Below are 17,035 nucleotides of genomic sequence, written 5' to 3'. Positions count from 1 at the left end.
AAAAACAACAAACTTACATTAAAATACGACCACTAAAACTTTACACTTTTAAAACAGTCCTAGTATCCTTACTGCAGGGAAGTTCAACAAGGCCTCTAGTTCCTTGTTCCTCGTTGAACTTCTTTGAAGTAAGGGAACTAGGACTGTTTTATACGACTGGACTGGTTTATATGGACTCTTTTATAGGATAAGACTAGGACTATGTTCTGGCAGAGGACAGCCGAGGCCTTCCAGAAGCTTAATATGTCACCGGATTAGCCAAGGGTTTGCAATTAAGAACCATCTTAGTTGCATTATCTATATGACATTTTATTAGCTTATGCGTTTTATTTAGTAGCTACATAGTTTGTCTACGTGAGAAGCGCTTCTAGTGCTTTTTCAGTAAAAATACGATATGAATGATATGGAACAATGTGAATCCTTATAGATGTTTCTTTTTTCAACAGCTTGATAAAACTTATTATTGAAAAACGATATACAATGAGGGCTGAATTGTTTGCAAACATTAAATAATCTTATGAAAACCTAACTTAATAAGAAAATTGTTCCGGGAAGTCACGTGTACAAAATGGACAACTTTTTACTATCAAGTTACAAATTTTTATGAGTAAAAACTGCTGGGAGGTGGCTATCCCACCACTCCCTGTGAACGGGTGCTGACGGATTATCAAGACTAAACTTACAACTTAAAAATAACTTATTTTTATAATACTATGCTTATGTGCTCTTTGCGGAAAAATACTTGCTACTTTACGTTCGCACGTTCACGAACTTGGATTGACCTGGCTAAGTAGACGTGAATCGATTTTAATCCCCACAGGGGCTAATAGTACAAAAACGAACATAAGGGTCGGAGACACAATACTTTTATTCCCCCCAACTTAAAATACTAGGGTTCCCCCCTAAGAAACCTGGAATTCTCGACTGCATTCCCTGAGATATTCCCCAAGATATTACATTTGTGTTTATGATAGTCTGGATATTCCTGAGATGTTACAGATAGTTTTTTTAATAGTCTGGCCACGCATTGTGTCTTTAAATTTACATCTGCCTCCTCTTCAGTGAAAAGTTGCGGTCTACTTGACTCCCCATGACCCCTCCCCCAATTTCATTCAATCTCTAAAACTTTTCTTGTTATACTGTGGATATCCCACTTAACTAAATTCCAATCCCACTAAAATCTCATTTAAATTAACGATGGTAATTTACATTGCTACCTCTCTGTGAATGGAACCTAGTCCAACAGTGTATTTAAGTGCCAAACTTCTTGAGTAATTTGAAACAAAATAAAGCTCGCACTTCTCTGGCTTTTCTTCAAAGTCGAAATTCAGAGTTCAGATGATTTACCCCCCCCCCCCCCTCCTTGAAAAAGAAACTTCCATAAAATTTAAACTTGATCTCCCAGGCTGTTCCCGGCAGATAGACAATTTTGATAACCTGGGAATAAAGAGCGTCTTTTTATTTGCCTCGCTACTTAACTGTGAATATATTCTGTTTTCCCTAGCAATTTATGGTCTATAAGCGTTTAGATTGACCTCCCACAACCCAAAATTTGTAGTTCCAAAATATTTTTAGCTTCCTGCTCCCGCTGCCTTCTCCCCCGAAGTCAAAATATAAGGTTCACTTGGCCCCCTAATACTCTATGAAGGCTTCAAATTAATATTCCAAACCCACTTTGAGAAGTTACAGATACGCTAATTTGATAGTCTGGTACCATGCAACGACTTTGCTATATCTTGCTAATTAGACATGAATCGATTCCCAATTTTGGAGCGTATCGAAAAAAAAACGCTAAGAAAGGTTAAATGCATAAAATGTTTGCAACTCTCCCCAATGAAGTCCCTGAAATATTAAAGATAGCGTTTTGAATTACCTGAACATGTATAGCATCTTTAGTTAACCTCAACCCCTTCTTGAATCAAAACTTGAGGCTCATTTCCCTCTCCATGCCCTCCCCAAAAGTTCCAGTTCAATCCCTCAAACCTTTCTTGAGACATTGTGAATATCCCATTTAGTTAAAATGGTTACGGTGTTTCTCAATTTACAATACTACCTCACCATAAAAAATCAACTAAACCCAAGTCACCTTAAAGTACTAAAACTCCTCGGACAATTTGAGACAAAATATAAAAAGCACTCTGCCACCTGTTCCAAATTGAAATTCGTTGTCCACATGGTCCATTCCCAATCCCCCCGAAAAATCCCTGAAAGTTTCAACTTGATCTCCCAAGCCGTTACCGACATATTGGAAATATGACATTTTGAGGATATCTTTCGATATCTATTAATGAGATATCTTTTGATTTGCCTCACTACTTAGTTTTGAATAAATTCTGTTTTGCCATAACAGCTTACAGTCTAAAAATGTTTAGGCTTACGTCAACCTCATTCAATATAAAATTTCAAGTCCCTTTCTACTTCTCGAACACTAAATGAGAATTTCAACTGAATCTTCAGTGCCGCTCCAAGGTATTGCACATGTGGTAATTTGATAACCTGAGTGCAGATAATGTCTTTTTATTAAGCTCTACTCTCTCTCCCTAAGTTTTATGCAAAGTTCATTTGTATCCCCCCCCCCATCAACAGTCCGTGAAAGTTTATATACCCCAATCCTTCTCAAGATATTGCAGACATTATAATGATAGCGAGGAAAAATATGTCTTTTGATTTACCTCGCTACTTGTCCGTGCATACATTTTTTTTCCAAATCGGCTTATGGCCTAAGCATATTTAGGTTAACATTGATCTCCCCCAACATAAAATTTAAACTTCCTTTCTTTTTTTCTAACATTAACTGAGAGTTTCAACTCCATAGCTGGAGCGGTTGATGTCTCATCCTTCTCCCTAAGTTTCATTTAACTTTCACCCCCTCAACAGCCATCCCCCTCATCCCGTCTTTGAAACTTTCAAAATTACAACCCAAACAGTCTTCAAGAATATTATATATACGCTATTCTGATAACCTAGCAAGACGTGTCTTTCGACGTACCTCGCAAATGGTCCGTGCATAGATTTTGAGTCTCATAGGACCTTAGAGGGCAAAAAAATTTGATGGATCGTACAATCAGCCCCCCCCCCAGCAACACTGAATTCGAGTCTTCCTTGTCCCTTTCATTTCATCAATTTAAATTCTAAATCTTCCCTGATGTTCCTAAAAGTTCCTGAATAGCATCATAAGGAAGTCATCATTCGGGCAAATATATTTAAGATTGTTCCGATTTAGGACAGTTATAGAGAACTAAACTCTAATCATTTTGGAATATTCTGTAAATATTACCCGACGAATACAAAAGAGGCAAAATAAAATTCTATTATTAATTTGAGGATGATGGAGGAGGGGCGTTGAATTACGATAGACGCAAGGGTCTCACTTAAAGTCCCGCATGAATACACGTTGGGGATTCTGTCCTTTTTCTCATTAAAAAAATATGTATATAATACTAGCCTTATATTTGTAACTGACTTAATTGCCAGCTTTTCAAGCTTTTTTTTTTGCCGGTTTCGCCAGTATTTTTTTTCTAGTATTGTAGTATTGCCAGTATTGGCAAATTGCCAGTATTAAAAAAAAAAAAAATACTTAATTGTCAGCTTTTGTGAAAACCAAACGCTATATGTGGGTTTTGGACTTTCATATCGCATTAACAGCCTCAGATTCGTAATCATATTGTAAGTTAACAGTAACCTATTTAGTCAAATTGGGATCCTTGTGCCAGTGTTTAAGCGCATGGGCATTGAGACGGACTGCAGAAACTACCCCGGTATCACCCTACCATCAGCTCCTGGAAACCTGTTTGCGATGCTGCTGCTGAAACGTGCAACAAGTTTCCTACATGCTTTGCGCCGCCCCCAACAAGCCGGATTCATGACAGGAAGATCGACAACCAAACAGATTCACAGGGTTAGACAGATCGTTGAGAAGACAGTGGAATTTTAAAAAAAGCCTACATAGCTTTCATTGACTTTCGTTCTGCCTTTGACACTGCACACCGTCCCTTTAACTAATCCTGAAAGCTGCAGGCCTACCCACAAAAATAGTCAGCCTCTTCAAAGAACTCTACAGCAACACAGAAAGCACTGTCCTGGTTAACGGGAAGCTTTCTTCTTCCTTCCCCATCCAAAACGGACTGCGACAAGGATGCGCTGCTGCACCTAAACTGTTTAACTGTGTCATCGACCACATCCTGAACGAAACGCACCATACCTACCCTTTCGGCATCAGATATGCCAGGAGGACTCTGTCTGATCTTGACTTTGCGGACGATGTAGCTATCCTTAGTGACGATCTCGACCAGCTTACGTCTGCACTCGAGACGCTCTCCTCCAGAGCGGCTAGAGTTGGGCTGCAAATCAACTGGAAGAAAACGAAGATCATTCCCATAGAAAAGACCTCATCAGCACCACTCTAAACTGTTAAGTTTAACGTCCAAGCTGTGGATGTGGTAAGGCAGTTCGCATATCTCGGATCAATTATATCCTCAAGTAATTGACGCCGAAATCTCAGCCAGATCAGCCAAGGCAAGCTCTGTGATTGGAAGACTCCATAGAGCATTCTTCCGCAAACCACATATTAGCCGCCATACCGTACCCTGAATTTACAACGCCACGGTCTCAAGCATCATGCTGTACTCATCTGAGACATGGCCGATAACCCCGACACAGCTAATAAAGGTTGATACCGCTCAGACTAGACACCTGCATCGAGTCAAAGGCTTCAAATGGTATTACAAGATCCGCAATACTGAGATCCTGAAGACCTTCAAGCTGGCGAACCTCTCTACCCAAGTAGAAGCCCGCTCTCTAAGCTGGTACGGCCACGTACTCTGTCTCCCGCTAAGTACCACCGCAAGGATCATCTCGGACTTCAATCCCTTGGAAAAGGGCTGGAATCACTCTCGAGGAAGGCCACGCACTAGATGGGATAATACAATAAGCCAACGCATGCTCAGCCGCAACATCAACCCAAATGAGGCCCTATCCTTAGCCCTGAACAGGGCTACTTGGAGAAGACTGGCGGCTTTGTCAACTAGCTTCCCTCTACGCTTGCGACCCTGCTGAGCAAGAGCATTAAGTGAAGTAAGTGAAGTAAGTATTCTACTAGGAGCTCTGATCAGCTGACTAGTGAAATCAGGCATACAATGCGATCTGGGTTTATGATTAAACATGTAGGTGTTGTTATTTGGAACTCAATTCCAGAGAGTGTTAGGTGTTCTAAAAACCTTATGTTATTGAAAGTAAGAATAAAAAATTATTTTTTGAATAAATTGTAAATTATATTGGTTAAAATTTTATCTCTTTTTTTTCTTTTTTTTTTATGATGAGAGATGGCTGTTTAGAGATTGTATAGTGTTTCGTCTGTTTTTTTTTGCGTATTTCTTTGATTTTGAACGAATAGTTATCATTTATTTGTTGTAGTTTTGCTGCTGAACAGGGACATTTTAGGTCCCTAAATTGAGCAGCATATTATTGATTGTAAGTGCAATTTTAGTAATTTTTATTTGATGAAATAAACGCATACCTACCTACCTACCTAAAGTCATCCTATAATCCTAAGGATTAAGATTTAATCATCAAGAAAAATTCGGCCATTAAGGCCAGGGTCAAAAACAGAGCAAATTGTTTTAATTGTAATTGTATCAACTAATTTTAATATTATTAAATAAAATGAACAAATCACTTTAAATCAAGACTTTAATTAATCAATTCTTATTCTAGCTTGATTGTGATTTAATTTCAGCTACAGTATGCACTTAAAGTGATTTTTGTTACCTGTTTATCACAGTCATTCTAGGATAATGACGATTAAAGTTAAATTAGTAGTGTCCATTCTATCATTCTGGCTAGTGCCAAAATTTGAGCAAATTGTTTGTAAATATTGATGATTAGTTATCGATTTACTTAGGACAATAATTCTGTGAAATTAATGATTAATAGGAATTACCAAAAATTAAAGAACTTCGACGTTTCAGAAAAGGGAACCTCAAAAAAAAGAGAAAAAGAAAAAATATTCCCGCAGCATACCTTGACATTGGTGTAAGCAGATCCAACTTTTTCCTCAAGTGACTTAAATGTGGCAGTTTCTTTAATACCTCCAATCTTTTGAGAAAGATTGGAACCGAGGCCACCAAAAAAGCTAGTCGTTTTTTCTGCGGTTACTTTAATTACTGTTTCAGTTTTTTGATACCTGGAAAAGAAAATACACATAAACAATATATATATATATATATATATATATATATATATATATATATATATATATATATATATATATATATATATATATATATATATATATATATATATATATATATATATATATATATATATATATATATATATATGTAATATATATATATATATATATATATATATATATATATATATATATATATATATATATATATATATATATATATATATATATATATGTATATATATATATATATATATATGTATATATATATATATATATATATATATATATATATATATATATATATATATATATATATATATATATATATATATATATATATATATATATATATATATATATATATATATATATATATGTCTGTGTAGGTATACATCAGTGTGCTGAAAAAATAAATAGCACCAATTATTTAATGAGGCAGAATAAATAAACTAAACAAAAAAAGAAGCTGTATAGCAGACAAGGTTGTAACGAAAAATTGTAAATGCTAATTGTACATTTTAATTACAGAATATTCAACTTAATACTCGATAGAATTTAAAACTGGCAACTAAGAATACTATATTTTGTACCAGACATATTTAAAAAATGAAAGAATAGCTAGTTTTACTATAAAACAATTAAGTAGCGGTTAAAATGGTCATAAGAAGAGTAAGAAAAGTATGGAATAATCAGATGATAAATTTCACTTGTCAATGATAGTCTATCATCATCATCTTTCATCATTTTTTAAATGATGCCGGGAAATCCCGGTGCTCCCTTCGTGAGAAAACCCATCCCCCACAAAAAATTTCTCCTTGGAAAGATCCTCCCATGTAACCCCCTGCCCCGACAGAAAATTCCCCGACGCAAAAAGTATCTGCATACTTCCCAATAGCCAATATTAAGTGTAAACAATGGGAAAAGTTCATAGCTTCTACTCCTTCCTACGGGGGCTTCAGGGGGTCAAGTCATCCTCAAAGACATAGTTATTAAATTTGTAAACTATGCTGAACTAAATGGCCATCTCAAAACTTTGATCAGAAGATTTTCGTAAAAAATGGGTTTGGAAGGGGGTTAGTAGCCCTCCAATATTTTTAAGCACTTAAAAAAGGGCACTAGAACTTTTGATTTCCAATCAAACAAGCCCCCTCCCGATCTTATAGGGTAACTGTTTCGATACGATCGCCCTTGCCCAAAAATGCAATATTCCACATTTTTGTGTATAGGACCTTGAAACATCTAAAGTAGGATTCTTTGATATACTGAATCTGATGGTGTCATTTTCATTAAAATCCCTTTATTTTTGGTGGAGTTTCCCTCATTTGCCAAAAACTGGGCAAATTTTCTAAAGCTAGTAGCTGTTGATAGGTAGCATTAAACTTGAGGAATTTTGCGTATTTTGAATAAGCATCAAAATTAGATTTTTTATGTATCCATTGCTATCAAAACTATATTTCTACCACATTCTTTACCACGAACCATTTGAAAAACGACCAAACGATAAACAACTCTAATTTCAGAGATGTTGTACTTTCGTTCTTTATGTGTCACTCCCAGTGGCAAGGTTTTGAAAAGAGAGGCGATAACCATTTTCATAAAAAAAAACTTTTCAGGCATGAAAAAAATGTAAGTTTACTAAAACTGCCAGGATGTACGGATATTTATAGCAACCGAGCATAACATTACGCCCTACACTTACCTCAATAACTCCAAGTAGCTCAAGGAGTTACATCCTTTTGAAATCGCCTACAAAATCAGGGGCGTATTTAGGGGGAGGGGCAAAGATCGGAGCAAAGTCCCAACCCATTATCTTATATTGTTCCAAATTTCTTGACACTTCTGAATTCAAACTATAAACAAAATTAATATTTTATTATTAACAAAACACACCCCTGCCCCCAAAAAATCATCGCACGTACGAGTAAAAGAGAGCGTGTACCAATCATGGCGTGAATCATGTCATGCCTTTCGTGAAATGTGCCAAATGGAACAGATAAACCGTCACTTCAAGATGTTGGTTGGCGGAGAAAGGGCAACCACTTTGAGCACCTCTTGACCGTTTTAGAAACCTTACCAGGGAAAAATTCCCAGGGAAATGAAGTTTATAATTACAAACCCTTGCAAAATGAACATTAAACAATCGAGTTATCTCTGACCATTCTCCCATTTTAAGGAGTTTGCCAGAAGTAGCTTGTAGACGTATCGTCATTCAAGCAACTCATATGCATACAAAAGCGTATCTAAAAAGCGGAAGGAGAACTGGAAAAAAATCCTTTCCAGGATCGGACAAACATATTATCTGAGTATACGGTCTAAAAAAAATTTGAACAAAGAAACAATATGTAAATTGTAATTTATTTATATATCAGTAATCACGCTATGGTTTTTTCTGTGTCTCAGTATTATAAGTCATTCCTACTACCACTGTCGATAACGCAAAAATAATTCTAAAATCTTCCAGGCAACAAGCGACAGAAACAGAGACTCAAGCCGGGAGACAAGTAGGCCTCCCCAAGTTCCTAAACTTTCTGAATTTCTCTCAAATAATAATTACTTTATTTTTATTTTTGCACTCCCTTAAGAATTTTCATGACTACCATTTGGGCCGGACAAAAGCCGTACGAATCTACAAATAGTAAGCATTTTTGGTATTGTCTAGAGTTGGGCAGACTTACTTGGTAGTAGCCAGTAGATAATTCTGCAACACAATCTAATACTTCCTAAACAAGAACATCATGGGAATAAGCCAATAGTTTATTTCAAATAGAATACAAGTCTAATTTTGAAATGCCTTAATAGCTTTTCAGGTTAAAACATCCATAATGATATTGCCTTTTGTAAGCTTTATTCTATTTTTTTCTGAGCATTCTGATCTTAAACTTTCTGGCCTTAACTCTATATTTAAGAAAAAGAATATCCCCCGTGTTGAACCTCCCTATTTCGACTACTGTTAATTTTTGATTTATCATTCTCTTTGGTATCAGAATCGAAAAATGGTGAAAAATTTTCACCTCGTAACTCGTATTGAGAAGCCGACTGATCAAAAGTATACGTCGCCAGAAACGGCGTATGGACGCTGGTCATGGTCCGATCCGTTCGTTTGATGATAAAAAGGAGTTTACTTGACAACAGTGAACCTTCCAAACTTATCGCTATTTCGCAAAAAGAAGCAGTTTATGAAACTTCCAGGAAAAGACCATTTTCTGCTCCATAGGATATTAAATGAATAAGACATGCGAATACTGAAGAATTACGCTTTAGGATAGCAAATATTGACGTTCTTGCTATGATCACATTTAAGAAGAGAGAGTTCTACAAAGAGAAAATGATTTAGAAAATTTCATCTTACTTCTAATGAAAACTCCGCCTACACCAAGTTTGCTTTAGTTGTAAGATGAAAAATCACGATTGAACATTAAAGATAAGAGAGAAAAAAACTCCTAGCGATAAAAGAAAAGAGGAGGACTATTTTAGGTTGGGAGGGGGCCATTATACGATAAATATATTGCAAAACAGAAGTGAAACCGTAATAAGAAAATAATAATAAAACAACACATTAACATACATATTTTACCATGAAAAAGGAATTTCAGGCCTCCAAAATTTTTACTTTCAAAAATATTTATGAGGCTTTACGTAAGGGGTGGAGAGTAACTTAATATTTAAAATTATGAAAGTGTGGATTGCACACTAATACAAAACTATACTCATCTAAGCAACCCAGCAGTGCGAATCTAACCTAGATGTCTCAGTCAGATCGATTAGTTAAATGATTCCACCGGGTTCTCTTACATGCTGTTTAGAAGCATCCTGTACCCTACTCCACTTCTATCTTCTTGTACATCGTTTGAATTTGATAAACTGTGTATTCAGTAACAAACACTTATTAAAAAGGAAGCAATAATAGAGGCGACTCTTCCCTCCCCAGAAAAATACTATGTTATGGATTATGGATAAAATTGCCAGTTTTCAATAATGGTCAAGATAAGGGCCACAGCCTCCAACTGAAAAATATCGTGAAAAATAAGCTTAGCCCACTTATAGGCGAATCAAAATTTTTTTCATGTTTTTTTTTTTTTGTGCAGAGGTTCCCTTCACCCACAGACGTGACTCTGTCTTTTAAAAAATGAAAAAAATAATTCAGCTGAAAGTAAGGAACAATACTAAAACATAAATAAAGAGAAATTATTACGTATACGATGGGGGTTGCTCCCTCCTCAACACCTCGCTCTTCACGATAAAATCTTTCGGAATAAAAAAATAGTTACTTATTGTTCTAATTAAACGACCCTTGTGTTTCAAAAGTCGTTTTTAAAGAATTGGGACAGAATTTCAGCTTTGCGTAAAGAGCAAGGTGTTGAGGATGGGGAAACTCCCCTTGTGTTTCAGGAGTCGTTTTTAAAGAACTGGGAAGAAATTTAAGCTTTAGCGTAAAGAGCAAGGTGTTGAGGAAGAGGCAAATCCCCTCATATACGTAATAATTTCTGTTCGTATTAAGTTTTAATATTGCTCCTTACTTTCAGTTGAAAAAATTTGTTTCTTTTATTTAACTTCTGATCGTTTTCCAAGTAACGCCAAGGAATATGGCTCCACCTCCACGGAAAAATCCCCCTCCCCACGGAGATATCCTCTGGAAAATTTAATCCTGGTGAAAATTTACCCCGGACCAATTACCCTTAACACCTCAACGCGTAAAATTGAGTTAGTAATGAGAAAGCAAGTCATATAAAGAAATTTCGTATAGGAATTCTTTCAAATTCCCCCAGTATACAACTTTCCCTGAAAAGTGCGTCCCCTGGAAAATTCCCTCGCCATGAAAAATTCTCCCCGATCAAAGTCCTCAGCGAAAAATTCGTCCTCCCCACCCAAAAAATGTATGCATACTTCCCAAAATACTAATACTATCGAAATACAATACGTTAGCAATGTGCAAATTCTATTATCTTCCCCAGGAGCTATGGGGGTCAAGTTATCTCCATAGATATAGTTATTAGGCTTTTCAACTATGCTGAACAAAATAACAGTCTCAGAACTTTGATAGGACACTTTTAGAGAAAAAGGCGCGGAAGGAGGCCTAGTTGCCCTCCAATTTTTTTGGTCACTTAAAAAGGGCACTACAACTTTTAATTTCCGTTATAATGAGTCCTTTCTAATTTTCTAGACCCACTGGGTCGATACGATTACCCCTGAAAAAAAAAGTACAAAAAGTAAAATATTCCACATTTTGGCAGTTAGGAGCTTGAAACCTCTACAGTAGAGATCTCTGATACGCTGAATATGACGATGGGCTTTTCATCAAGAGTACATGAATTTTAGGGGATCTTTCCCTCTTTTTTTGAAAATCAGACATACTTTCTCAGGTTCGTAACCTCTGATGGGTATAACTAAACTTAATAAAATTTATATATTTAAAATGATCACAAAAATCCAATTGTTTTGATATAGTCACAGGTATCAAAATACCCTTTTTTAGAGTTCCTGCTACTATTGAGACTGGTCGCTACTTACTTACAGTTCGTTACCACGAAGTGTTTGAAAATGTAGGCCCGTTTTGCCGACCCCGTTATTGGGGAACCAGTCTGTCAGTGTAAATATTTTGGTTCTCTCACCCAGTCCCCTAAACACAAAATTTTTCGGAAAGAAAGATTTAATGAAAAATTGTTTAAAATGTTATTTCCTATTTTTTTTTTATAGATAATTCTAAAAAAACAATAATGAAAATTTTTAATAATAACAACTATTCTGCCTGGATAAATTGAGCTCCAAAATTTCCTTTCGCTTCATAAAAACTAATAATATTTCTTTGCATACTTTATATCGGGGAAAGATTGACCCAAAGGGAAGATTGATATAGACATTGGAATACAAAATATTGCTATGCTTATAAATACTGAATTGACAAACTTTTTTTTTAAGCAATGTCAGAACAAAATTACCTTTAATAGTTGAACGAGATTGGGGTAAAAGTAGGCAAGTCCAAATGTCAAGTCAAAAAGTAGGCTAGTCAAACCACATCAACATAATTGAGGTTACTCAATGAATACAAACAACAGGGAATTTTCCTTAAGACAATGGAACCTTAACCCTACATGAATATTCCAACCCCATATCCAAGGGCCGTCCTCAGAAAAACAAATGAAAATATAAACGAGACTCACATTAAAATACAATCACTAAAACTGTTTTTGTTTTTGTTATATATATATATATATATATATATATATATATATATATATATATATATATATATATATATATATATATATATATATATATATATATATATATATATATATATATATATATATATATATATATATATATATATATATTACTTACTGAATTTTACTCAATTTATTTAATCATTTACTCAATGAATTTTCCAAATAAGATCAAAGTTTGACTTTTTGCAAACTTTTATCGTTAGTGAATTCCGAAGTATATAATTATTGGTTTTTTTTTAAGAGTATCCAAACTATATGCGAAATTTCCGCCTGACACATGCAAATATATAGCTTATTTATAAACTATTATATTCATGGAATATTATATTATTTTATTACTGAAATAATATAATATTTCATAATACTTTAATTAATAATAAGGTGTCACATGGGAAAGAAACAGTATTTTCGGTGCATCATGCACATTACGTTATATTTGAATCTTCAGCCTGAATCAAACACACAAATACAAAATATACAATCATAATTTGATTAACGCACTACGAACATGTCACCATCTTCACCGATGTTCACCCTATGTGCTACAACATTCCCCACATGATTGCAATTGATCGTTAGAATAACAAGGATGGTTAGGATAGCTGGCTCTCACTCAGCAGGCCAAGGTTCGATTCCCGGTACCGAAAGTTTTTATGCAATTGGGTAGAAATTACAATCGTTTTCGACACTGATTAAAGTAGCCTTGAAAAATAAAAGTTCTCGTATTTTCTTAAGGTATCCACGTTAGATTAGATAATTAAGTGCAATACCACGCTTGAGCTATTACGCTGCAATCAGGGCTGCAGTAGTAGCTGTTGCCTTGTAAAGAGCGAATCCCTACCCACAGTAAAAGAAAAAATGTCTTTCAAATAATTGCCTAAAGCAACAGAATTACCCTTTACAGCAGATTTAGGAATAGTAGCTATTTTCCAAGTTTACTGTTAAGTTTCCAAGTGAAACTTAACAGTAAACTGTAATTACAAAAAAATGAAGATGGGAAATTTTGGAAAATCCCTCGAGACTAGAGTGGGGTAAAAAAGGTACATAAATAATATGACCATTGTCAAAAACACCCAAAACCAGAGCTTTTCATCAGCCCATCTTGAACTCGTATTTTAGCTTGGATAGCATTAATGCGCCCTCTTTTTTTTGTCCAGTGCTAACAGGCCATTGTAAATACATGGCTAAAGGCCCATTTGAATGAATGAACTTATTTTTTACCCGCAAATACAACAAAACAGACGCAGAATACAACACAAAGAAAAGAAAAACAAAACAAAAACCATAAAAAGGAAATAGAAAATAAAAACTAAAAAACATAAAATGGACAGCGAACTTTCAACACAAATAAAAAAGGTCTGAAGCGGGTAATGCTTGAAGGTAAATGCTTAAATACAGGTACTTTTTTAAAGCTTGTTTGGGTACCGCTAGGATAAATACGTTTTCATTACAATTGTAAGTGGAAAGTAGTGTGGTCAAAGAACTTGCTTACGAAATATTATATTACTTTAATTATTGAAATAATCATAATACTTTAGTTAATAATAAAGTGTAATAATAAAGGGAAAGAAACAACATTTTTTTGGTGCATCATGCACCAATTACGTTATGTCTGTTTACGCCATCATCATCATCATTAAAACATGCGCGCATCATTTTTTCAGCTTTTGCATTTGTTCCAACGGCCTCATTTGAAATTCTTAGAAAGAAATCGTTCCATAAGCGACGAGGAGACAAATTCTGAAGTATCACAAAGTTTTTGTTTCCTTATCAATACCATTACTGTCACTACGACTAACAACTCACTGCAGCACCAAACCACCTCTGGCCGCTTCTGCGCATACTTTTCCTCCAACCCAAACTATTTAGAACCTTATTTTTTACCCCCCCCTCCCACATGAAGTTCCTATTTTCTTTTGGATCCCTTCCGTATGACATTTTCCCACCCCATTCGGGAAGGACCTGCCTTTCGTTCTGCCTCAAATAGATGGTAAAAAAGTACAATATTTGACAAATACTGCCTAAATCTATCTATCATGATTTCCCAGAATAGTTTCCAAGACCAAAATCGTCGAAAACCTAAACCTGAAGGTTTAAATCACCATCTTGAAACGGTATTTTGGCTTAGATAACACTGATGCATCCCCTTCTTCGTTCTTTTCTTCTGCACTAGCAGGCCGCTGGAGGATTGTACAGAGAAGTTTAAAAGATCATTTGAGACCCTATCTAGGCATTCTTTATATTTCCTTTTAGTAGTTCTAGAATAAAGTGCCATATGGTAAAGAAACTGTATTGTTTGGTATATGGTAAAGAAACTCTAGTTTGGTGCAGTAGCTCTAGAATATAGTGCAATATGGTAAAGAAACTGCATTGTTTGGTGCAGAAGCTCCAGTTTGGTGCAGTAGCTCTAGAATAAAGTGCCATATGGTAAAGAAACTGCATTGTTTGGTACAGTAGCTCTAGTACGGTGCAGTAGCTCTAAAATAAAGTGCCATATGGTAAAGAAACAGCATTGTACCGACTACTTTATGTATGTATGTATGTACTTAGTTTTGTTCGCTTATTATGTTTTCACACGAGGGATCACATAGAATTCTTAAAAACGGATAGTCCCATTAGCAAGAAGATGAATAATGAAAATGCAAAGTCTTTGTCTCCTTGTTAATGCTGCCTAATGCTACTCATTCTGATTCCCAAAATTAGTTCCCAAGAAGTTTTCAACAGGAAGCGGGATTCTTCTCTGCAAAATGACACAAAAATATTCTAAGGGAACCATTGACAGAATCTGTGTCTTATAAGCTTCAGGGGAAAAAGACATAAGAGTTCTTTTGACACATCAATATTGGAAAAAGAGAGTCTCAAAGGAGAAGAGATTGAGAAAAAACCTATTAAGATCAACACTTTTCGTTCCGATAAAAGTTAGTTTGAAATAAGGGTCGGATTACTTGGTAAGGTAGCATTAGACTGCATACTTGGGCCCCAAAGGTTAGTGCACCTACACATGGGAGAGGGAGGAGTTTACCCAATCAGCAAAAACAGGCATAGTTTACAAAAATAATGAAACAGAAACCTTTAGAAGCCGAACGTAGAGCATTTCTACAATTTCAAAAAATATTTGATTGTTGACCCTATTTTTAGTATTAGTCCTGGCGTCTAACCTGTGTAGTAAAAACATGAACCACCCCTGGATGGGTATTCTTTTTTGATTTGTTTGTAGTCAGTGCTATGTATTTTTATGTATAGTATTTCCTTATATTTCACATTTTTCTCTCTTTTTGTACTCATCGTTTTCACTTTTTTGTGTTGATGAGTAATAAAGTATTTCATTCATTTATTCATTAGTTATATCCTCTGGTTTGGGGCGGTTGCCTATTCACTTTTCGAGATGGGAACTATAAACCACTATTATAGAGTTTTAGACCATGAAAAATCGATTAGCTATCTTAGAATTTGTATTTGCAGTCATTACAGACTTCTTTAAGCCACACTTAACATTTCGTGGTCCGAATTGTAGAAAAAGACACTTTTTTTTTCAAACTGTGACGCATCCTCTTTTGTACTTAAAAAGGGCAATAAGCCCCACAAAGGGCACATATTTTGAATTTTGTTCAAATAAGCCTATCTCTGAATATTCTAGAACAATTGGTTCAATGCAGTCACTCTCAGGGACAAAAAAAAGGAAGACACATAAGTGCTAACTATGTAAAAATGTGACTTTCCTAAATCGTGGAGTTTAATTCTCCAATTCAGGGTTTTCAACAATGTTATTTTCAATGGCACACTATTTTTTATGTTTTGAAAGCATAAGGCTAGTTTTTGAAGTTTCAACAATTTTCTCTTTAATTTCAATAATTTTTTTCTGAATGAAAATCACTACGTCTTAAACAGTGTTATAAAATGCTTTATATATGTTTTTAATGTAAAAAATGTTTTTCACTACACTGTTACTTCAAAATTTCATTTTTTATATTCAGACTACTATAGGCCGTGGTTTACTTTTTACTAGACAGCGGCCACTGACGCAGTCCATTGTTCTGAGTATTGCAAGCTAACAGGTGGAGCCAAGCCAGACGTTAAGCACCAGGCTAATAGTAATAAGCTAAAGTCAGCGCCATCTCTTCAAAGTTTAGAGGATAATAAGATCTGAATTCGTCACATCAAACTCGAGGAGTGAAAGGCAGTATCAGAGCCGGGGTAGATAAATCTAAACTTTGAGTCATTAATAATCTACCAGCTATCAGATCCGAAGCCCTGTTAAATACTGCTTCAAGAGTAATGAAAGATATAACCGCCTTAAAAATACTTGAGGCTTCAACTCTTTTCTATAAAACAACCACTAGATCAGATAAATAATGATATTTGCCATTTCTATAATACTATAAATATCACCATGGATATTAACCGAAAGTGTCAGAATTAATAGTGGCATGATGTGTAACCCCCCCCCACTGTTAAAATGATAGCTACAAAAGTGTGTTCAATTTTTAAGGTGTTTCAGATGAAGTTTCACTTGAACGAACGAACACACTTTGATTTTAAAATTCCATCATACAGAACTTCTCGATCTGATATCCTGCGCATAACAGACCTGTGTCACAAGTATCCAACCTCAATCATT

General features: G+C 35.1%; 1 protein-coding gene across 6 annotated transcripts in view; it reads right to left on the bottom strand.

Moving 5' to 3' along the window:
- LOC136035161 (tumor protein D54-like) overlaps positions 1-17,035 on the bottom strand; it is a 165,042-nt gene that overhangs the window by 11,971 nt on the left and 136,036 nt on the right. For all 6 annotated transcript variants that reach the window (XM_065716719.1, XM_065716718.1, XM_065716722.1 and 3 more), the window contains one exon: positions 6,019-6,181. In XM_065716719.1, coding sequence (XP_065572791.1) covers positions 6,019-6,181 — 163 coding nt within the window. The remainder of the gene's footprint in view (positions 1-6,018; positions 6,182-17,035) is intronic.

The sequence above is a fragment of the Artemia franciscana genome, chromosome 14, assembly GCF_032884065.1.
Source record: "Artemia franciscana chromosome 14, ASM3288406v1, whole genome shotgun sequence".
Taxonomy (NCBI): Eukaryota; Metazoa; Arthropoda; class Branchiopoda; order Anostraca; family Artemiidae; genus Artemia; species Artemia franciscana.
The sequence above is the reverse complement of the archived record's forward strand: the minus strand, read 5'-3'. Positions and strand labels throughout refer to the sequence as shown.